Raw genomic sequence first — 24,669 nt, 5'->3', positions numbered from 1 at the left:
CTAACACACCATTGTAAAGCAATTATACTCCAATAAAGATGCTAAAAAAAGAAGAAGAAAAAACAGAACGTGAAGCCATCTGAAATACACATTCAGATTGTCTATAGAAAGGCCAGGACCAATTCAGAAAGAAAATGCCTAGAATTCCTCTTGGTGTTACAATGCATGGGGGTTAAGGTAGCAAACTGCCTCCAGCCTCTTTCAGGGGCAGCAGAACAAACCAAAATTGTCTCCAGGGATGGATATCCAGAGAATGATGTAGCAGGCCTGAGTATAGAGAAGGGCACAGGGTAAGTGTTTTTTCTGATGTTTGCCTTGGGCAAGATTTGTTTTCATTATTTTCTACTGAATATGAAATACTATCTCTTTGCTTTACAAACTGTTATTTCGGTTTAGGCTCCTTCTGTGGGGGGAAATAAAATGCAGCATATTCGAGAAAATTATCTAACGTTGGGTGCGGAGAGAGGCATGAGTGTTGGGTGGCAGAGGAAAGGAGGAGAGTTGAAGTAACACTCTGGAGCTACGAAGATGGGACAACTCTGCACCTCCCAGTGGGACAATGTGATAAATAGACTGATGTGCGTTTAACACGTGCTTGTTCCAAATGGCCCGTGGAAATCAGGTCTAAGCCTTTTAAAGAAACCAGGTTATGTTTCTGCTTTGTACATAGGTTCATTTGTGCCATCTTTTAGATTCCACGGATAAGTGATAGCATACGGTAGGTGTCTCTCTCTTGCTGACTTCCTTCACGTAGTATGATCATCTCTAGTTGCACCCATGTTGCTGCAAATGGTGTTATTTTGTTCTTTTTTATGGCTGACTGAGTCACTTTGCTGCACAGTAGAGGTTGGCACACCATTGTAGATCAACTCTACTTCGATTAAAAAGAAAGAAAGAAAGAAAGGAAAGAGCCCGGTTATGGCATTCACTCCTCAAGCCTGGGTGCTCTTGGGGTTGGGGGCATCATGACAGAAGGCAGAGGAGCGCAGGTTGACCTGGGCTGCTAGGTGAGCAGCTGAGGTGGAACAAACAAAAGTCTGCTCTGAGAATAGAGAAGGCAGCACGCACTGGGGAAGCTGAAGTCCATGGTGGCTCTTCACAAGTTAATGTGTATGGCTGAGTAATAGTCCACTGTATACATGGACTACATCTTCTTTATCCATTCGTCTGTCGATGGACGCTCAGGTGGCTTCCATGTCCTGGTAGTGAGGTGAGTGGACCCAGAGACTGTCATACGGAGTGGGGTAAGTCAGAAAGAACAACACATACCATAGGCTAATGCGTATGTATGGAATCTAAAAAAAGAAAACTTGGTTCTGAAGAACGTAGCGGCAGGACAGGAATAAAGACGCAGACGTAGAGAACGGACTTGAGGATGCAGGAAGGGGGAAGGGTTAGCTGGGACGAAGTGAGAGAGTGGCATGGACATATATACACTACCAAATGTAAAATAGATAGCTAGTGGGAAGCAGCCTCATAGCACAGGGAGATCAGCTCTGTGCTTTGTGACCACCTAGAGGGGTGGGATAGGGAGGGTGGGAGGGAGACGCAAGAGGGAGGGGATATGGGGATAGATGTATATGTATAGCTGATTCACTTTGTTATAGAGGAGAAACTAACACACCATTGTAAAGCAATTATACTGCAATAAAGATGTTAAGAAAATAATTATTCAGATAAAAAAAGTTAATGTGTAGCAAACTAATAACAAGTTCATATTAGAGCCAAGGCTAAGAATCAGTTGATAAATGGGGCCGATACATGTATCTATATCTGAGTAAGAGACAAACAGGGCTTATTAATGGTAGGAATCTGTATCCCTCCCCACTGTATTTGTTATGCCTGTTTACACGGAGGCATATCCCCGTAGGTTCGTGTGGTCTTAAAAATCTGTACCTGAAGCTTTGTGTTTATTGCTGTCCAAGCATGTAACACCAAATTACTGCTGAGTAAGAGTATATTGTGAAGGCAAAGCAAAGCAACACCTGGATTGTTAGCCTCAAAACACCTGGATTTATAACAAAAGGAAATTTATAACACAAGAGTACATGGTAAGCTGGTGAGGATGTATTCTGAGTTGACTTGGTGTGTTTGGATTAATCTCCCCCTGAATCTCCAGTTGATGAGACTTGTCTTGGAGCTGAGGGTGCTCCATTTCCTAGGAAATGAGCAAGTTAAAGAATGACCTCCCAGGAAGTTTGGTATATTGATGTATAAGCAATTTATCTTCTTGCCTTTCCCTTCCTAATTTACAGCCTTCTGTGACTGGTTTATAGGGGTTTTCAAAAGATGTGATTAGCTTTACTTGCAAGAAACTTGCAAGGGGTTTCAGGGCAATGATGTGTCAGCTAAGAACTCATTCAGCTAATCTGAAGGAAAATTTTTAGAGCAGGAAGGAGCCAGATTCAGAGGTGCTGACTTGTGAAACGTGGTGGGAAGTGCATTCCTAGCTAAAAGAGCTGAAACTCTGGCTTCCTAATCATGCGAGGGAAAAGTGATGACTAGCAAAAGGGAAAGAGCTAAACAACAACAAAACATGCACTCATTTGCACCATCCATGCCAGAGGCCCTTCTTTCTCATCAAAATTAGGAAAGCAATTGATATGGTCGTATGCAGTGATTCGAGGGAAGATGGCTGGCAGGCTGTGACTAGAGTATGCAGAGTGGAAGGGAGAGACGGACAAGTCTGATTAGGAGCCACGTGAGCAGCACACAGTCGGGGTAGAGCAGCGAGGGCTAGACTTGAAATTCGCTGCTGATTAAAAGTAAGGCAGGGGCTTCCCTGGTGGCGCAGTGGTTGAGAGTCCACCTGCCAATTGGGGGGACGCGGGTTCGTGCCCCGGTCCGGGAAGATCCCACATGCCGCGGAGGGGCTGGGCCCGTGAGCCACGGCCGCTGAGCCTGCGCGTCCGGAGCCTGTGCTCCGTGGCGGGAGAGGCCACAACAGTGAGAGGCCCGCGTACCTGCAAAAAAAAAAAAAAAAAAAAAAAGTAAGGCAGGTCTGTGAGCTCAGACTCAGTGAGAATGGTTTCATTTCATTAATTCATTTGCTTGTTCACCGTGGCTCTGTAGAGCATCTGTTAAGTGCACGGCACTCCGGGGAGCACAGTCATAACTATTGTATCCTCACTGAGTGTTCCAGTTACTAGGGTTGCAAAACAAATTACCCCAACACTTAATGGTGGAAGACAGCAATACATGATGCTCGTGGATTATGTGTGTCTCTGCATCATGGCGTCTGGAAGTCTGAGCTGGAAGATTTGAATCCTGGTAGCTAGAATCATCTAAAGCTTGGTTACTCATTTGTCTGACAGTTGATAGGGTTGGTGGTAGCTGTCAGCTGAGACTTTAAGCTGGGGGATTGGCCAAAACTCCTATACCTGGTCTCTTCATATGGTCAGAGCTTCCTCATGATATGGTGGCCAGGTTCTGAAGGTGAGTGCCGGAGAGGGTGAGCCAGGCAGAAGCTCGGTCTCTTTTCTGATGTGGCTCAGAAGTCACAGACAGCACCAATTCTGCTGTACTCCACGGGCTAGGCCCTCCATGAACCCTGTCAAAATTCAGACGGAGACAACATCAACCCCGAATATCGGAGGAATGAAAGTCACAGTCAGTGAAAAGGAGATATGTATGTGTGTATGTATGTATATGTGCATATATAAAATCATCTTTGGAAAAATGCAATCTGCCACTCCTGAGAGTGAAAGAAAAAAAATTACCACAGCACAAAGTAAAAAATGATGTTTCATTTGTAATTATTTTATAAGCGATGGCCCAAAGGATCATACGATTCAAAATATACTAATAAAAAATAACACCTGAACACTGTTTTCTAAACTTGAATCGCCTGCATTTCACTTCCACTGTTTTTACTATTACCATCTGTAGTATTGTTTCCTTAATTTTTCTTGAAATTGACCCATTTTTTATTGAAGTATAGTTGATGTACAATATTGTAAGTTACAGGTGCACAATATAGTGAGACACGATTTTTAAAGCTTATACTCCATTTATAGTTATTATAAAACATTGGCTATATTCCCCGTTTTGTACAATATATTCTTGTAGCTTATTTTATACCTATTAGTTTGTACCTCGTAGTCCCCTCCTGCTATCATGCCCCTCCCCTCTTCCGTCTCCCCACTGGTAACCACTAGCCTGTTCTGTATATCTGCAAGTCTGCTTCTTTGTTGTTATAGTCACTAGTTTGTTGTATTTTTTAGATTCCACATGTAAGTGATATCATACAGTATTTGTCTTTCTCTGACTTATTTCACTTAGCATAACACCCTCAAAGTCTATCCATGTTGCTGCAAATGGCAGAATTTCATTCTTTTTTATGGATGAGTAGTATTTCATTATACACACACACACACACACACACACACACACACACACACCCCTTCTTTATCGATTCATCTATCAATGGACATTTAAGTTGCTTCTGTATCTTGGCAGTTGTAAATAATGACCCAGGTTTTTATTAACTCAAATTTGTTTTAAAAGCAATCTAGGTATTACTACAGAAAATAGAATGTATTTTTGCCATAATTTATTTGTCATAAAATAAAGGTAACCTTAATTATAAAAAAAGTAAAACACAGCAGTTATTATATGCTAGATGAAAATTCTGCTTTCCAATGACAGTTCCGAGGCTGAAGGAAGCCCTCTCTTTGTCAAAGATCATGTTAGCAGGTGTTAGGAAGATGTTAAATCACACTCATACAAAATCAAGGCTCTCCCCTTCACATAATCTGAGAGATTGAAAGAGAAGTGAAAGAGAATGATCCCTAGTGAGGTCAGTGATATTTAAGGCCAGGTCTGTGTACTGTCCTACATCCTTTAGAGAACTTACTTGTATTAAAATCCTGATCCAGAATGCAAACACTGATCCAGAATGATAAAGATTATAGCTAGTTAGTTAAGCTTTCACTTAGCCTCAGCCAAGTCCCTGGGATCTATGAGGCAGACCAGCATCTAGCACAGTTGATGCTTGTTGATGAATGAATGTATTTCTAACCTGCCATTGGTCAAAGGCTGGGTCCTTGGCACCTCTGTGTTCCATTTTTTTGTTTTGTTTTGTTTTTTGTGTTTTTTTGTTTTTTTTTTTTTTTGCGGTATGCGGGCCTCTCACTGTTGTGGCCTCTCCCATTGCGGAGCACAGGCTCCGGATGCACAGGCTCAGTGGCCATGGCTCATGGGCCCAGCCTCTCTGCAGCATGTGGGATCTTCCCGGACCGGGACACAAACCCGTGTCCCCTGCATCGGCAGGCGGACTCTCAACCACTGCGCCACCAGGGAAGCCCCTGTGTTCCGTTTTGTTTCATAAGCCTCCCTGAAAGATCCAGTGAGCAATAAATGACTCTGGCTAGTTGGCTTCTACATGAAGTCTAGCTACACTCATTATCTTATTACCATTCCCCACGTGCTGGTGGAATTGACTTTTTCCTTACCTACTGTGCATAAATAATTCCTAGACTTTACAGGACCACCCTAAATCCAGAGCTCTCAGGAGCTATTTGTACGTAGGTATCTAAATCCTGTAACATTCATTCCTAAAATAATTATTAGCACCTGCTGGGGCCAGTTATCCTAGGTCCTAGAGATATCAGAGGATAGTGAGAAATGGACACTTTCTTGGGATACAGAGAAAGCCCACTTGGGGGCAGCTGTTTCGCCCCTAAAATTTAGTCAATTGCTTAGCAACCTAATTGTCTTGTTGTTAAAGGAATCATCAGAAAACACTACTTCCTGGGGACTTCTCCCAGTAGAGAGAATCTGAGAATAGGTGCAGTTTTCATGGCCTTCTCCACCTGGACCTTTTCTTTCTGGCTTTCAGGGGCATGGAGAAGGTCTGCAGAGGCTCAGAGGAAGATGAGAGTCAGATATTTATCTTCAGGGAATCCAGCCTGTAGCCTTTATCACACTATAGGACTTCTAACAGCAGTGCCCTTCTAGGCATGAGGCTGGCATTAACAGATCTTCTTTTCCTTCTTTATAGTCGGCTACGGTGAAGCTGTCAAAACCGGTGGCTCTGTGGACTCAGCAGGATGTCTGCAAGTGGCTGAAGAAACATTGTCCGAATCAGTATCAGATCTACAGTGAGTCATTCAAACAGCATGACATAACTGGTAAAGTATGCAGTATCCGAAATATTTCTCTCCCTCTCCCTCTTCCCATCTCAGTGGCCTTTCCCACACCCTTAAAATGAAAAAGCATCTCCCTGCTGAAATTGTCTGGCATGGGTTTACTTTAAAAGGAATGCTAAATTCCAGATCCGGGCATGCCATGCTACTTAACAAGCATAAGTGGTTATTACAGGGAACCATGGATTTTGAATGTCCAGTTTAAAAGTATGTGGTAATCAGGGTAAGGGGTTGGGGGATCCTAGAGAAAATAAGAGTGTAGCAGTCCAAGAGTAAAGAAAGGGAGGAGATCCTTCAAATTAATTTGGTTACAGTGTCCGTAGGTGTTTTAAGAAGAAAAGGTTTCTAAATAGGAAAATTCTGGGCTGAATATAATAATACTAACTCACTGCCCCTGAGATGAATACCCTCAAAGCACAAATTAAGACTCCCTTTAAATCAAGGGGCTTCGAGTATTATATGTGGAAGTTGAGAAGCGCTTGGCAGCAGGAAATATGACAGCATAATGAACTGTAAAAAAAGCCTGTAGGATCGTGTCTCTCAGTTGGAGAATGGAGTGGGTAAGGGGGAGTGGATAGGTCCACGGTGGGAGCCCATCAGAGTAAGGGGGTCTTTTGCAGACCTCGCCTGCCCACCTGCCCTGAGATTCTGCTTGATCGTGGGTACCATTCCTCCCACCCTCCTCTTCTGCAAACCCTATAATGAAAGATAGGATGGAGGAACATGCTCTGTGCACCAAAACTGTGCTTCAAGGTGGGAAAAAGTGTTGAGAAGATCTGATTCCAGTCCAGATTCTTCTTTTTTCTAAGCGAAAACTGACCCTCTAGTGGGAAAGGGACTTGCTGTTGAGTAGCTCAGCACACCTGATGCCAAGCCCTTTCCAGACTCATACTTTACATCTTCAGAAATGCTAACCTCTCTATATTCACTCCCTTTTCACTTTGAAAAGGGTCACATCCAACAGAAAGCATTTATTTTTGCAGTTCAGTTCTTACCCTGTAGCTTCAAAATCTGGGGCAGATCGTACCTCCTTAGAGCAGGACTAGATGGGTGGTTTTCAAAGTGCGTTCCGTGGCGCCCTTGGTTGCACTAGAGGCTGCCAGAGGGACATGCTTTGGGTTGAGGTGGGTGTGTCTGTTTCACATATTCAAATTGCACAGAAAACTTGATTTGGAAAAAAAAAGGCTTCTAATATTAAGTAACATTTTATTTTATTTTATTTTATTTTTATTTATTTATTTGGTTGCATTGGGTCTTCGATGCTGCACACAGGCTTTCTCCAGTTGCATCGAGTGGGGGCTACTCTTAGTTGTGGTGCGCGGGCTTCTCATTGCGGTGGTTTCTCTTGTTGCAGAGCTCCGGCTCTAGGTGCATGGGCTTCAGTAGTTGTGGCACGTGGGCTGTAGAGCTCAGACTCAGTAGTTGTGGTGGATGGGCTTAGTTGCTCCACGGCATGTGGGATCTTCCTGGACCAGAAATCGAACCCATGTCCCCTGCACTGGCAGGTGGATTCTCAACCACTGCACCACCAGGGACGTCTCTAAATAACATTTAAATAACGCTGAGCTACATTATCAGAGATTCCTGATGACCAAGTTAGTAATGTTTAAATATGTAAGGAACACACAGGTGTAGCTCAAAGTGAGTTAACAGAGAGTGAAATCCTCCTAACTTAAGCCTAGAAATGGTCCGTAATGTGCTTCTTTTCTCCTCCGAACTGGAGATAATGGCCCATTTGGATGAAATCCTGAAGGCAGTGTCAGAACTTAGCTTAGATTCCAAGTGTCTAGATTCTTTTTCTTAGTCCCTCCCTTAAGGATATAAGAAAATCCCATACAGGATCAGTTATTCCACCCCTAAAATTTATCAACCAGTTAGTAACCATTTGGCTAATTATGGTAACCTTCATCAGATAATGTCTGTTTCTTAATGCTTGTGTGATAGTAATGGCACAACCTTTTTCATGATCTTATTAGAAAGTAGTGTTACCTTTTGTTAGGGGTGAGAATTCTGTGATACCCTCGAGGGAAGGGTAAGCGTTTATAATGGTTTGAAAAGGATGAGCATTACACCCCCCTCAGAAATAAAGATCTCCTGCTTCAATGCTTATGGAGTAAATGGCACCACTTCCTAAAGCTTTCTGCTAAGTGGCCTTGTGTTGCAAACAGCTGTCACATTGCTTTTGGTGGCATACTTGGTCTCCGCAAACACCTCTGGTATTGGTAAATTGCAACCTTCTTGAGATCTTGGACAAGCTGCTTAACCTAGACAGGTTATTCAGCCTCACTTCTTCATCTCCAAAATGGAGATGATAATAACAATACCTATCTCAGAGAGTCGTTGTGAAGATTAAATGAAATGCTATAAACAAACCACTAAGTTAATCATGTATTTTCACCTTCTACATACTAGCACCGTGCTGTTCTTCATGTTGAAACTCATCTGGAGGTGTCTAAAATCATACTGTTACTTCATTCTGAGGGCAGCCTGTTTTCTGGCAAGAAAAGAAAGCAGGGGATTATTGGGGGACTTAGGAGAGAATGATTTCAGATTAACACTTGACACACACATCTTTCTGACCTTCACCTATTCAAGGCCTCAGAAGACCACTCTTGTCCCCTGTTCCTCTCCAAGGGTGAATGTAAACTACCCAAATGATCACAGGTGCCAAGTGGTCCGAAGATGGCTTTCAGGACTGAAGCCAGCCTGCAGTTACCAGCCCTGTGATGCTGGCGGCTGCAGGAATCCTAGTACCCTTGTAGGCTCTGATAAACTGGGCAAAGAGGATTGTGAAAAATCAAGACATGATGGCAGAGAGAGCCTCCGCAGCCGATGCAGACAGTAGAGTGTCTTAGAGTGAGGGCCGGGAGGGGGTTACAAGTGCCAGGTCAAAGCCCAGATTTGCAGCTTAGCTCTGTGATTCGGTGAAGGTGACTTGGTGTACTCCCGCTTTCTTTACCTGTAAAGAGGAGATGATAATAGTACCCGCCTCAGAGTGTGAAAGTAGTTCATGGTCACAGTAAGCAGGCAGTGAATGTTAGCTGCTGCTGTTTTCCTAAGTGCTGCTGCACTTTCTATGAAAACAAACCACACACCTAAACACTGATGAATTCATCCATCTTTATTATCCTGAAAATTATAATGAGCACCTAAGGATGGGGGTTGGGATCTGGGCTGGTAAGTATCCTGTGCTTATCTGCGAGGCCGCAATAAAGATGTCCATATGTCTCTTATTTATGCTTAGATTCTCCTGAGTACTGCTGTTCATTTATGTGTCTTAAAGCAAGGGTCTCCAATATCATGCTCATCAGGGAAGCATGTTCTATCTCTGTAACATATAAACAATCCCTTAATTTAGAGGCGCGTGGGACCATGACGATAAATAAAAAAGACATATTGAATGGAAAAAAGAATCAGGAAGAAAGAAAAGATGGGCTTTCTGATTACAGACCTGAGGCGAATCCTCCTCCTCCCACCCGCCCCTGTTCTCCACCCCTCGACCTCTGACAAGCAATAACCGTGCAGCATCACACAAGCTAGTTTCAAGTCAGTGATCTGAGAATAATATTTATCTTAAAGGGTTGTTGGAAAGGTTAAAGGGGATGATGCATGTGAAGGGTTTAGCTTTATGCCTGATACATAGTAGACATCCGTTTAGCAAGTATTTATGGAGCATCTACCCTGTACCAGGTTTGGGGAATACAGCAATAAATAAAACATGTGTGTAGAGAAAAAATTGTGCCTCCATAGAAAACTGTGCATCCTCAATAGCACACATCATTTCGGGTTATCTAATTCTCATTCTACGAAGCTGGTCTACACCGCTGTAAGTTGTAGGTAAGTGATAGCAGTATAAAATAATTCTTGTTTGTAGATGTGTAAATTCCATCCCACAGAGGTTCAGTTGTCTTCCCAATCCACTGTGGAAAAGGTGAGTTTTGTCTCCCATTTACACATTCATTTCATTCCTCCTGATCTGAACACATGTCTGCTCTTTGGCTTCTCCTTTGTGTTGGTTGTAACATCTTATCAGTTTCCACAAAATCTTAAACATGTGTTTATTTTTGTATATGATGAGAGTCACGATTTTAACTTCTTTTGAAAATTACCCTTTAACCTTGGTATTTGTTTCATTTTTTTAAATTGGTTTCAACCAACAATTCCACTACATTAACATCTTTCTGATGCCTTTGTTTAAAATACATTAAATTCTAAACAAACTCCCCCCTCCTCCATCCAGTTTCTCCAAAGTCTAAGGAAACTCATGGTATGTTTTAACACACCAGTATTGAAAACATTGTGCAAATTTCCTATTAGAATTTCTGAGAATTTCATTGTGTCCAGAAGGCACCTGCTATTTTATGGCAGATGAGTTAAATCAGAAGAGATGCTACTAGTGGTAACTCCCTGCAGAAGTGCTCTTAACAGGCATAAGATGGTTAGAACACCTGAGAGGCATTAGGATAGATAGATTTAAATCATCAGATTTGGGTTGAAGGAAAGAAATTTGTGTATTTTCCTGTGCTTGCAAGATTCTTTCCCCAGCTTTCTGAGGCCGGGCTTGGAATGCTGATGAGGAAGCTCTACTGGGGCCAGGTGTAAGCTCACAGGCAATGTTCGGATTCTTTTTTATGCACAGTTAAGGATCTTTTCAGGTTTGAGGCAGTTTCAGCCCCTGGCTGTGCCTGGTATTCTTCCTGTGGTGGCTGCTAAAATCAACTCATTTCCTTCAGCATCAAGCCTTTCCTCTGTAAAGGGTTCTTTCCCCTCCCAACTTTAAAGACTTATCTTCGTGGGTGAGGCACTCAGAGCTCCCCAGAATACAAAGTGCATTTTTAGAAGCTATTTTGAATGTGTAAAAGGTTTCCACATGGCCTGCTTCGTGGAACACAGGTGGGAATCCTTTAGATGTCTGCAGGAATAAATACTTACCCTGTGAATGTCCCCTGCAGGTGGTCAGTATTGGCTCATCATATTTCTCAGTGGTCTCCTACAAAATCAGTGAATACTTCTGGTTCTTTCTGTGCTTCAGACACTGCCCATTTGTACCTCTTTCCCCTTTTCAAAATATTCCTCTGGGATGTAGCACCCTGAAATCTGGCAGTTCCGCTTATGCTATTGAATAAAGGGGAAACCTCTTTATCTTTTTGAAACCTTTGGATTGTGGGCTCTGTGCATTTGCTAACATTTACCCTTCTGCTATTGTCTTCCTAGTCTTTTATCACAGTTAGAATTACCCATGGAGGTCAGTGGGGTGTGTAGTAAACAAGTGTCCAAAGAAGTGGAGTAATTATTTTATGTGCTGTACCTGTGAGAACACTACCTCATGGAACCCAGTATAGCCCAATAAAGTGTGGGCTTGTTGAACTACCACAGTGCTTCATCTGCACATTTTCTTGTCTTCATTGGTTTTCCCTCTGGATAGTGTGTTCTACTTTTGTATATCTTTGTGTTTTGTTACATTTCTCTTTTGTATGAACTGCTCTACATTTTTTATTGAATCTCGAGCAGCATTTTCTATCTGCATGGTAGAGTTTTGACATCATCAGGGCATGAGTTTCCCACATATTAATTTTCCAATAACAGCATTTATTCTTCATTTTTAACACCCTTTGATAGAAAGCTTACTAACATCACCTCTATACTCCTCAGCATTCTTAAACCTAGGATGCTGAATTTGGTTGTCTTGATGATTCAGGATAATAGATTTCTGAATGTTGGAAGTGACTTCAGATGTCATCTGAGGTTTTATGGGGTCAGTTTAAAAATACGCCTTTCAATGGGAAATACGAATGGAGATCAGAATATCAGCTTCATTCCTGATAAAGCTTTTTTGGAGAATATCCTTTAGATCTTCAGATGAATTGATTTGCTAAGAATATTTTCCCTCTAAGTGAGGTATTCTAGTCACTGGCACAGCTGGGAAGTGCCCCTCTAACCGCCTGGGAGAAAGCAGACTGCATCAGGCACACAGGTCATAAGACAGGACAGAACATGAGGCTGGTCTGGGCAAACCCGTTTCCTGCTTCCAGGGGCACCAAACAGAGGGGAGGAGAGAGAGGCCAGGAGTGTTAGTCAGGGAAGTTCTTCCATGAAGAAATAGGGTGGGGAACGAGTGTCCCCCTACCACTTCAGTCAGATGTCTCCCCACGTGTCCTTTCCAACATCCCTGCTAGATGGCCAGACAGCCTTTGCTCAGACACCTCCAGGGATGAGCCTTTCATAATTTTTTTTTCTTTTTTTTTTTTTTTTTTTTGCGGTACGCGGGCCTCTCACTGTTGTGGCCTCTCCCGTTGCGGAGCACAGGCTCCGGATGCGCAGGCTCAGCGGCCATGGCTCACGGGCCCAGCCGCTCCGCGGCATGTGGGATCTTCCCAGACCGGGGCACGAAACCGTGTCCCCTGCATCGGCAGGCGGACTCTCAACCACTGCGCCACCAGGGAAGCCCAACATTTCATAATTTTTAAAAGCAAACTATTGTTTTTTGTTTGTTTGTTTTGGTCCAAGATTTTGGATGATGGTGGCAGTTACAGTGCTTGGTTTTCCTTACTCCCTCCTACTCTGAGCTGCAGGGCTCTCAAATGCCATGCTTTCTTCTACCATCCTCAAACCCACCTTTTTACCTGGATAATTCCAACTTCCTTTCGGGCTTTAGTTCAGATACCACCTCCTCCAAAAGCCTTTCTTACTCCTCCTCTTCTGGATTAAGTAACCCATCCTGTAGCTCCCAGGATAAAAGCCCTGTGATAGAACTTGTCCCATGAAGTTGACAGTTGAAAAATTTAATGATTAGAAAGTTCTGCTGAGGTTTTACTGAAACCCACCCCTAGATCCTGTTTAGGTTCCTGGGTTATAGAAACCTTTGCTGAAGAAAGCCCTTCATGACTGCCCCCCAATACAGATTCACGTGCCAGGCCTCCATGGAGCCATGATGCCTTCCTCCAGCCTTTTCTTCATCCCAGCGGCCTGTTGAGTGGCTCTCCCAACATGCTTTCTCCCAATTCCTTTCTTCATCGCTAGTAAAGGTCTGGTTTCTGCTATGCTGAAAACTTACACACTGTTTGATGGGATTTCCCTAAAACTATTTACCCTCTACCCATCTGTCTTCTCCTGCCTCTTGTTTCAGAAAGCATGCTCTTATTCCCTTCTACAAACAACCTTTTCTGCCTCTCCTTTAACCAGATGTCCCCTATATCCTCTGGATATTTGCTTCCTCAGTTACAGTCATCCTCTCATCTTCAGTCTAGCTGCACTGGCTACCTCCTTTCTCTCTGAACGAAGTGGGTTTGATATACACAGGTCCACTTATACGCAGATATTTTTCAATGGAAAATGCAATAGGACTGCATGGTTCATTGAATCCGCGGATGCAGGGGAACCATGGATACGGAGGGCTGACAGTACTGCAGGCGGATGAACCCCCTCATTGTTCGAGGGTCAACTGTAGCTTCATTTTAGCCCCTTGACCAATCCCTTCCTATTCATTTCATTTACTTGTTAAATCATAATTAATTCATTTGTTTTATAAAATTTATGTGACCACGACCACATGCCAGGCAGAACACTGTACCCAACAGCTTCAGAATGTATGTACTTTGCAGTTCAGGGGACTTTATTCACCACGATGTACTATACTCCAGGGCACAAATCAGTCTCAGTAAATTTGAAAAAACTGAAGTGGCACAGGGTGCATTCTCTGACCGAAACAGAATTAAATTAGAAATCACTACCAAGATAATCGAGAAGATCCCAAATATTTAGAAACTTAGTGCACATCCATGTAACCAGATGGGAGAGGGAAAAAAAAAATCGCAAGAGAAACTAAAACATATTTTGAACTGAATGATAGGAGAAACATTAATATTTCAGACGTTTGTGTGGTACAGCTACAAAACTTAGAGGAAAATTATAGCATGAAATGCCTGTATTAGAAAAGAAAGAAGAAAGAGTTGAAATTGATTAATTAAAATTTTACCTTAAGAAGTTAGAGAAGGAAGGATACTAATCTCAAAGAGCTGAAATCAGTAAGACAGAAAACATACAGGCAATAAAGAAAACTAACAAAGGTAAAACTGACTCTTTGAAAAGATCAATAAAAATTGATAAATGTCTAGATAGCCTGAATGAGGGAAAAAAAGACAGCATCAAGTGAGAAATTGGGGATATCACTAAGTTTTCTACATTCATTAAAAGAGCAGAAAATATTATGAACAGGTTTGTGCCCACATGCTTAACAACTGAGATGAAATGGACTAATTCCTTAAAAACTATAACTTAATATCTGACTCAAGAAAGCTAGACAATTTAAATAGCTGTGGATCTCTTAATCAGTTAAACTTTTAATCAGAACTTCCCATAAAGAAAGCTTCAAGCACAGAAGGCTTTTTCCAATGAATTAAAACAGTCGAGAATTAGCAACCAAATTTTCACAAATTCTTTCAGAAAATAGAGAAAGGGGGAGTGCTTCCAAACTCCTTTTATGAGACCAGACTAACCCTGATACCAAAACCTGACAAAGATATTACAAGAATGGTGTGGTACGGGGCTTCCCTGGTGGCACAGTGGTTGAGAGTCTGCCTGCCGATGCAGGGGACACGGGTTTGTGCCCCAGTCCGGGAAGATCCCACATGCCGCGGAGCGGCTGGGCCCGTGAGCCATGGCCATTGAGGCTGCGCGTCCGGAGCCTGTGCTCCGCAACGGGAGAGGCCACAATAGTGAGAGGCCCGCGTGTCGCAAAAAAAAAAAAAAAAAAAAAAAGAATGGTGTGGTACAGACCCATATCCTTCATGATCACAAACCTACAAACCTCGACAAAATACAAGCAGGTTGAATCTCACAATAGACAGAAAGGATATTACATCATGGTCACGTGTGCATAGGAATGTAAAGTTGATTCCATTTTTGAAAATCGATGTGATTCGTCATGTTAAGAGTAAGTGAAGAAAGTCATATGATCATCTCATTAGATGCAGAAGGCTTCTGATTTCAGCTCTGATATGTAAAGAGCTTGGATGTCATCACTCTGATCCTTACCACAAGAAAAAGCTGGACACAGTGAGTTTCCTGATAGTCTGTTGGTTAGGGCTCCACGCTCTCACTGCCAAGGGGTTCAGTCCCTGGTTGGGGAACGAAGATCCCACAAGCTGCACGGTGCAGCCAAAAAAAAAAAAAAAGCTGGACAAACTGAAAACCAGTGGTTTTTTTTTTTTTTTTTGGACCCATCAGAGAGCTGATGTCATAACGCAAATCACCCCCCTGAAATCTGGAGAGTAGGGCATATGCAGGAGATACAGGACCCCAAAGACCTGCTTAGCTGGAACAGAGACAGACCAATAATAGTGGACAGAATATTTGGACACTTCACAAGGAAGGTAAAAGAATGGCCAATAAGCACATGAAAATGTGCCCAGCAATATTAAGTCATCAGGAAAATGCAGATACAACCCAGTGAGATATCACTTTACACCCAGTAGAATGGCTGAAGTTCAAAGGATTGGCAACACCAAGTGTTGCTGAGATGTAGAGCAACTGGACCTCTTGTACACTGTTGTTGTGAGTGAATATGGTGCCACCAGATGCAGAAACTAAATTTCTTACACAGTTAATCACACACTTATTAGATGATCTGCCGTTCTGCTCTCAGATATTTACTAAAGAGAATCGGAAACATATGTTCATAAAAATTCCAGTCCGCTCATATCCGAAAGAGCTTTACTCAGACAAAAATTTTAAACAATGCTTACGTCCATCAAGAGTAGAATGGGTAAAACAAACTGTGCCATATTCACACCAGAAACAATGCAGAACAATACAAAGGAACCAACTACTGTTGCATATGACAACATGAATGAATGTCACGTTGTACTCAGAGAAAGAAGTTAGGAAGAAAAGAACACACACAGCGTGATTCCGATCATAAGAAATTCTAAAACAACAAAATTAACTTACAGTGATGGCAGTGAGATCAGTGGTTACTTCTGGGGGGGGCGGTGTGGCAGGGTTCTAGAAGGGAGATTGATACAAAGAGGAGCCACGGAACTGTCTGTGCTGATGAAAATGCTTCGTATCTTTGTCACAGTTATCTATTTGGCACCTCAAATCTGTGAAATTGATTGTAAACAAGTTATATCTCAAAGCTGGTTTTAGAAGCTTGTGTGCTTTCCAGATTTTCTAAAATGGACATACTGTTTTTAAAAGGAAAAAATGAAAATGTCATTCTGCATCTTTCCATACTAGCTATAGGATCATTTAGGTTAAAGGTAGTTAGGTGAATAGATAGAGTTTTCTATTCATTTATCTATAATATATAGTTATATATAATGAGATTGAGTTTGAAAATCCACTTTATGCATTTTTCACTGGAAGAATAATCAGATACCAGAACATTCTTATAAAGAAAGGTATAGTCAGCCAGTTGTTGGAAGATGTACTGCTGACGAAAGAACAGTTCTCTTGTCTTATTGAGATTCTGCTTGTTGAGCCTACACCTGTGCATCCAAGATACTTGTATTTCACAGATGAGTTAAATTTCAGAAAATATTCATTGCCATAGCATACAGTTGGCCCTTTTATATTTTACTCATTAATAGCTTTTTCAATTAAAAACTACTCTCACCACTTTTTCAATTAAAAACTACTCTCTCCTTTTATAAACCAAAGGAATTTTAAACAAAAGAAAAAACCCCTCATGGCTTAAAAATGGAGTACATTTCACTTTAAGAAAAACATGCATTGTTTTTATTTCTCCCATTTTCATCACAGATCAGCGCTGCTTTGTTAAGTTAGTTAAGGAAACTGCTGCTCTTGGAGACATTTATTGATATTCTAAGTACATCATTTATTTAATATTAGAGTTGGTATGCGGCAGGATAAGAATGGAAGTTGTCACCAAATGAACTATGTATTGTTTCACAGATCAGAACAAGAACAGAAGGAATATACTTTTCTTAACCAGCAGCATAGACTTAAATACACCTCATATACTGCCCTTGTATCACCTACCGACTGCTCTCTGTAGAATTATTATAATCAAGGCTCCTCTCACAGGTGGGGGGTTGCTATGGTTACCAGTTTTCTCTTGGATGACCCTCCTCTCCTCATCACCTTTATAGGTTTTATAGTGTGGGAAACAGACTAAAGGAAAAGGCTTGCCTAGGTCCCACGGCCAGGAAATGGGGAGTTGGGGTCAGGAGCTAGCTTTCTAAACCCTTATCCCAGTGCCTCTCTCACTTACAAGATACCCTTTTCCTGGCCAGCACCAGATAGCAGACCCACACCAAAGGCTTCTGAGACCTGAGAAATGCCAGTGCCAGCCAGAAGGAATCACCTTACCAAAGTTGTAACCCTGGAGCAGTCCTGCTTTAGAAAACCCCTGACATCTTGCATAATGCCAGTTGTTTCTTGGAGGTTTTCTATGTGGTCTGCTGAGAACTGTCCGCCTGTCGAGTACCTAGAACTGTCTGGGACCATTCAGTGTTAGCAAATTGTAGCTCTCAATCTTGCAAGCTGTTACAGGTGAGGATGCGAGGCCCAGACTTCAGTGGGCGACTCAGGCTGAGCGCTTAACATCAACAGGACCTACCACACAGGCTTTTGGGAGGTGAAAGGAGTTAAAACATACTTAGAACAGTGCCAGGTATATTGTAAGGGCTCAATAAACGTTACCTGTCATCCTCATTATTGGTCTGTGTTTAGTAAGTGAGAAGCATTTAATGAGGACCACCATGGGTTCTGCACCGTGCTCACCACAGTGAGATAGAAAAGCAAGACACCACTGGTTCCATGGTGTCGGACAGAAAAGCAAGACACCACTGGTTCCATGGTGTCGGACTAGAAGGCACCTCCTCCTGTGTCCTGTTACTCCCATGAGTAAACAGAGGCCCAGAGCTAAACTGAGCTGTGCAACGGCACACAAGTTCTTGGATTACCAGGAACTGTTAAAAGCTAAGTCACATTGCTATGGGACAACAGGAGACCCATTTCTTAGGGACAGTCCAGCAGGTTGCCTGGCTTAGAAGTAATCAGAGTAGGGGCCTGAAACGGACAAGACTCCCTCTCAGTGAGCGTGTTTTTCCACTCCCAATTCCAGGAGCAGAGTGAAGGTTTTATAGCCACCAATTCGATCTCATACTTCCTTACTTGCAACCAGATCCAGCTTCTCCTTCTCTTCCCCATCTTTATTCCACATTTCCAGTTCCCTATGAGAATGTCACATTATACTAAATCAAATATGACCAAAGGTCTAGCTTCTTTTGCTCCTGAGCTTTTTACCCTGTCAGAGGAATTAAGTCAATGAAGCACAACCTGTCCTAAGAAGTCCCTGTTTGCTTTTCAGCTTCTGTATCAATTTGATTCCTTTTCTCCTGATGGTTTTGTTAATTACCCTCTTGTGTTTTGCTTTTTACTTTGTGTGTTTTTAGCACATGCTGAAATCAGATTGTAAAATTGGAGATCCCTTCCCCTTGGTTTCACTCCCATTCCCTGTTTGAAAATTACTATACTGTGTACTCCCTTCCTGTCGAGTCAGATCTCCCATCCATCCGCACAGAGCCCAGGCTGTATGCGCAGAGCCTCTATTGCTGCGTGCTTTTGGGGGATTGGAAATGAGCCCTTTTAGAGGCCACCTGCTAAGTGGACCGATGACTCTCCTCCTTCAGACAGCATTGTTTATGGTGATGAGTGTGATGCTGTGCATCAACAGAGGGAACTGAAGCCCACACACGGGACTGATTCTATTTAAGAGCCTGTGGCACTGTTTGCATGAAATACTATTGTCCTCAAGAGGTCTTGGCCAGTGTCATTCTAGGCCGTTTGTGTGTGGACTCTCATGTTCCTCATTCAGAGTTCCACTAAATATGTTTTCCAACTCCCATATTTATTTTAGGGTGATGTGGCTGTTAAGTGTTTAATTGCTCCTGACAAGCTTCATATCTTGGAAAGTTATGAAAGATTAGAGAAAGCAGGGGTATGGAGACCTGTGATGGAGTCCCCTCCGCTGATGAGTAACTGATGAGTCCCCTTGGCCAAGTCTAACCTCTCTGAGCCTCAGTTTCCCTTTCTCTAAAATAAAATTATGATAACGTACCTTACAAAGTTGGTATCAGTTACTGTTGTTGGTGGTGATCTATAACTATGGACTCCATACAAAGGTTTGTAAGAAGCAGAGTATAGAAATTAGTTTGCAAATGGTAAAGAATGATACAAATGTATATATGTGTGTGTGTATATGCATATATATACATGTGTATGTGTAGTTCTTGTTTCACTGTTTAAGAGTATCTCAGTTCTCTAATTAGGGCTCTAAAAACTATCAACTTCAATTTCCCCAGCCCACCAAAATTTTGCTTTACCCCATGCCTTTTTGAGTAGTCTAATTATTGCAAATAAATATCAACTTATCTCCCAAGCAGGTACTTAGCATCAAATACTCCCAAGACATTTCTCTAGTAACTCAGAGTGTAAAGAATTCAGAAGATTTGATTCTTGATAATTAAGAAAATTATCATGATGTTAGGGAAAACCATATATTATTAAAAATATTTGAGTGTTTTCATGCCAGGCACTCCAGTAAGTATTTTGCATATATTTTTGTCTTCACAATAACCCCATAAGGTAATATTATTCCTATTTCACAAATGAGAAATATGAGACTCAGAAAACTTAGGTATCTTGTCTTATGTCATACCAGGCTAAAAGTGGCAAAGTCAAGGATTTTTCCAGGGCCATCTGAATCCAAAGCTCATGTTTTGACCTCTGTGCTATGAAAGATAGCATCATACAAGTACAGGTGAGTGATACACAAAGGAAGGTTAGGGTAAATACCAAAGAGGACTTGAGAAGGAACTCTTATCTATGAGTCTGGTTTATTAGGAAATCTGCTTGGAGGAGGCTGAATTCATGTACAATTTTAAAAGAGAAAGTCCCTGAAATATCAAATTGTATTTACATATTTTGTTTGATCCTGATAGAATTTTTTAAATTATTTATTTATTTATTATTTTTGGCTGCATTGGGTCTTCATTGCTGCGCGCGATCTTTCTCTAGTTGTGGCAAGCCAGGGTTACTCTTCACTGCAGTGCACAGGCTTCTCATTGCGGTGGCTTCTTTTGTTGCGGAGCACAGGCTCTAGGCACGTGGGCTTCAGTAGTTGTGACGCATGGGCTTCAGTAGTTGTGGCACTCAGCCTCAGTAGTTGTGGCACACGGCGTAGTGCATAGGCTTAGTAGTTGCTCCGCAGCATGTGGGATCTTCCTGGACCAGGGCTCGAACCCGTGTCCCCCGCATTGGCAGGTGGATTCTTAACCACTGCGCCACCAGGTAAGTCCCTGATAGAATTTTAACAGAAAATATAACAGCTTCCGAGCCACGAACCTCACCACTCCCTGTTGCCTCAGACCATGCCTCTTTTTACGCTGTGTTAGACCTGCCTGAGCCTGAAAGCATTTGGGTTTCTGAATCCTGAGGAGGGAACAGTGAAGGAGGTGGAGATAGATCAGAGGGGTAGATCGAGAGTTCCATTGGAGAAGGCCTGAGTGTCAGGTTGAGGAAATTCGATTTTCCTCTCTTGAGTGTCATTCAACACCCATCAGTGATAAAGCATTTTTCTAGATGAGTGAAATGATAAGGTCAAAGCAGTCTTAGAAAAAAATCAAATGTGCGGATGAGACATCGCCAATGTATGAGTTGTTGGCCCAGGTGGATTCTGAAGCTTTTTCCCTTTCCCAGTCACCAAAGGTGGTTCCATGCCTAACTCCCTTTCCACAAAGCCCCCATCCCTCTCATTACTCGAAGAGTAGAGATCAGCAGTGATGAATTGTCTCAACATCCCTCTCTGCAATATTATCTGCGTTCTTACCCCTCCTTCACTGTTTCCTTTATGTCTCTGAGGGAAAAAAAAATCTCTGTGCCAAATCCAGTGCCCTAACCATACTCTCCTCCCTGCCCACCTACCCTTCCTCCTCCCACACCAGAATTTTATTCATTTGTTTTTCCCTTCTGGGTTTAGACTTTTTGCCTCTACTTTTGCATTTCAGTTTGAAAACATGCTGTATCCTGTCTACATCCCCTCACAATTCTTACTCGCATCTCTGTGGTCTAGGTTTTCCATCTTTCTGCTACGCAATCTCCCGTGATCCAACTTTATAGCTCTCTAGGAAATCATTCTTTTGTCATTTTAAACCAGACTCAACCGGGTCACTTCATGCATTTAAGAAAAAATGAAATGTGTGTGTATGTATATATGTGTGTATACGTAGGTGTATGTATGTGTATATGTATATTTGTATATAAATAAAACCTACTGGATGAAGCCCAGATTCCTAAGCTTGGCATAATCATTCCTCATCTTCATTTTAGCCATTCCTTGTATCCATCCTATTCCAAAACCGCAGCAGACCACTCTCGTTCTTGTCCCAATATTCACCTAGTGAACTTTTAGTAATTTTCAAGGCCTAACTCAAATTATTCCTCTCTTTCCTGCATTCCTTGGACCTTTCCAAGCAGAATTCATTTTTCTCATTATGTATTTTCTTTACATATTTTTACAACAAATGACAGCTATTATTGTTAATATTATAAGACTTATCATTTGCTTACACATTCATCTCCCTTCCACCAGCCCAGTAACTCCTCTAGGGTAGAAAGAGCATCTGATTTATCTTACCACCTATAGCTGTGTTAACCCAGTACCTGGCATAAAATAGACATTTAATAAGTGTTGATTGGATTAAACTGAGTTTCTTCTTCCTTTGATAGACTTAGCCCTGAATTTAAAGCCGTTCTTCATTTCCATTGATAAGAATACTTTGATTAGTCCTTCAGTTTCCTGATTTGCCTCCTTTTCATGAAACTCATCCTATCCTTTCCTATCTGCAACTTCTTATAATTACATTCCATTGATAATCAAGTCTCTCTTCCTGTCTCATTCTTGGAGAAGCCCCATCTTTTTAAAAAAATTCCAATTTTGAATCTGTACCAAGCCCCCAAATGCCATCTTTAAATGTATTTGAATGATAGACTCTCAAAATTTTGCAGGATCCGGAGACCCATGTTTCCTTCAGACAGGTCTTCCCAAAGACGTTTTGGCAGGCTGTCTCTGGATCTCCACTCAGTGCCAAGAGTGATTGTCACCATGTCATGGAAGCTTGCTGAACCCACTGCAATTCAAGAGACAGGTGTTATTTTGTAGGGTGGAAAGAATAGTCTTTATCTGAGAAGCTTCTGTTTAGGGTAGCAGGGCAGAAATACAGAGTGTCGTCACACCATAGCTACATTTTGTGCTAGTTTGCCTGTGTTTCACAAGTAACAAAGTGTAATCCAAATATAGCATTATGATTTCAGTCGTTCAAATGTCTGGACTTGGGTGCAACAGTGCTAGATTGAATCCCAGCCCTTCATGGCAAATTAGCAAACCCCAAACTACCTTAATGACATTGGTACTATCTCAGAGATTATAACTGACACAGGAGAAATGAGAACAGCTGAAGTTGCTAATATAGAGCAATTTTGACTAACAAAATTGGCAGTTGCGTTAGATAATAGTGGAATGATGTATCTTCTATAAAAGAAGTAGTTAATAATAGGTAGAGGAATATATTTGAGAGTTTCCTAACATACAAGGAACAGTGTTAAACACTTCTTATGCATTAATGACTCTAAGCACAGTTATCCTTCTCTTTATATATGGGGAAAGTGGACAGGGAGGTTCTGACTCCCTCAAGCTCACACAGCTAATAATGCCAATGGATAATCCAATATCAAAGGAAGGATTCTTCTGACCCAGGGGGTTGGCAAATTTTTTTTTGTAAAGGGCCAGATAGGGCCATTTGGTTTTACAGGCCCTATGGTCTTCTCACAAGTACTGAACACTGCCTGTGTAGCATGTGAATGAATGAGGTGGCTGTGTTCCAATAAAACTTTATTTACAAAAACAGGCAGCAGGTCAGATCTGACCCACAGGCTATAGCCTGCAGACCCCTATTCCAACCTCTTCCTTCCTTCCTCTGCCCAAATATGTTTTCTCAGTGATGGTTATAAAAGAAATGTAGAAGCCATAGTTTTCAAAAACATGTATTACTTTTTCCTTTTTGTATATTCAATATAGAAAAATTAGAAAATACACACACAAAGGAAAAATATGTAAAATTCCCTTTTAATTCCAACATCCAGAAATAATCACTGGTACAAGCATTTTGATGTGCGTCCTTTCAGCTTGTTGTCGCTGCACACACATTTATAAGAAATGGCATTTTACCTTAGTGGAATAGCCTTCTCTTTTCCACTTAAAAATATATGGCAAATGCATTTCTATGTCAGTTGCTGAATGCAAGATATTTTCTTTGTCTGTTAATGGTTATTCTCTGGATGTTGTGTATGTTTCCACTTTCCAGATAAATTGTTTATCTGGTCCCATATGCTTCTCTTTCAACACCCCATCCTCCCCTCCCTGGCTATGCCTGTCCTATATTCTTAGTTCTGTGCTGAATTCTTCTTCCTCATACTCTAACACACACACACAGGCACATGCAAAACACTGCACTTCCAAGCCCTTACTCTCCATGTCAGTAGCCCTCAGTTGTGCAGTTGTGAGAGTCACAATTTTCTGTCTCTAGCGTTGGTACCTCTGATGTTGATCAGATTCCTTCACCATTGCCCCGCTTGGGGCCAGCACAGTAGTGAAATTAGCCCCGGAGGTAAATGGGCACCAGAAAAATAGTCCATCTGAAAATCCCTGTCATTGTCCTCTGTAGCTGCCACACTTGGGAGCAGCATAATTTATTTGTTTTCTTTCTGTCGGCCTCCCTCTTCCCCAAGGCTGCTCCAGAAGGGAAGCTTGCACAGCTTTTCTTAAATTCATTAAATTTTCAGTGTCCTTCCCCAGCGGTTGGTACGCAGCAGGTAACACAAGACAGGAGGGCCTTAGAATTCCCTCCAGGGAAAGGATATACCATGAGAGTTTCAAAAGGTCGCATGTTGCCACAGTGCCCTTCTTTCAAGGGATGCCGAGACATTTCTAGAAGAGGCTCATTGGGACAGCTGTAGTCATTCGGGAAGGATCTTAGCTCCAAACCTGCCATCAGGTGGTAAATTCACAGTGATGATCAGATGAGCACAGAGAAAAAGGGGGACAAGATATAGTTACTTCTGGTTTTGCAAGATATGCTCCTACTAAGTTCAGGTCAAAGATTAGTCTCTCTCCCAGCAAACGTAGAAGGCTACAGAGTGAAAGATGCGGTTATAGCTGAGTACAGACAAAAAGTGCCCCTGTAGAATATAAAAGGAAGACCACTTTGTTTCTCTAAACAGTGACTTGAATGTGTTCAGTTAACTATTCTGAGAATGTCCCCAGAATCTTACAGATTTTGTTACTCATAAGAAATTTCCCACTGATATTCGTATCACACTTGAAATTTATAAAGTGATATTTCACGCATATTATCTAACCTCGGAACCCTGTTGATATAATATCAGTGTGAATCTCTTTTCAGATGAGGAATGTAAAACTCAGAAAAGAAAAATGACCCAG

At 41.9% G+C, this 24,669-nt stretch overlaps 1 protein-coding gene across 1 annotated transcript in view; it reads left to right on the top strand.

Moving 5' to 3' along the window:
- SAMD12 (sterile alpha motif domain containing 12) overlaps positions 1–24,669 on the top strand; it is a gene marked incomplete at both ends in the record, with an annotated part of 208,411 nt that overhangs the window by 151,785 nt on the left and 31,957 nt on the right. The window contains one exon of the mRNA XM_079722161.1: positions 6,002–6,131. Coding sequence (XP_079578287.1) covers positions 6,002–6,131 — 130 coding nt within the window. The remainder of the gene's footprint in view (positions 1–6,001; positions 6,132–24,669) is intronic.

This window comes from Hyperoodon ampullatus, assembly GCF_949752795.1.
Source record: "Hyperoodon ampullatus genome assembly, chromosome: 17".
Taxonomy (NCBI): Eukaryota; Metazoa; Chordata; class Mammalia; order Artiodactyla; family Ziphiidae; genus Hyperoodon; species Hyperoodon ampullatus.
Note: the sequence above shows the minus strand (reverse complement) of the source record. Positions and strands in the feature narration are given on the sequence as shown.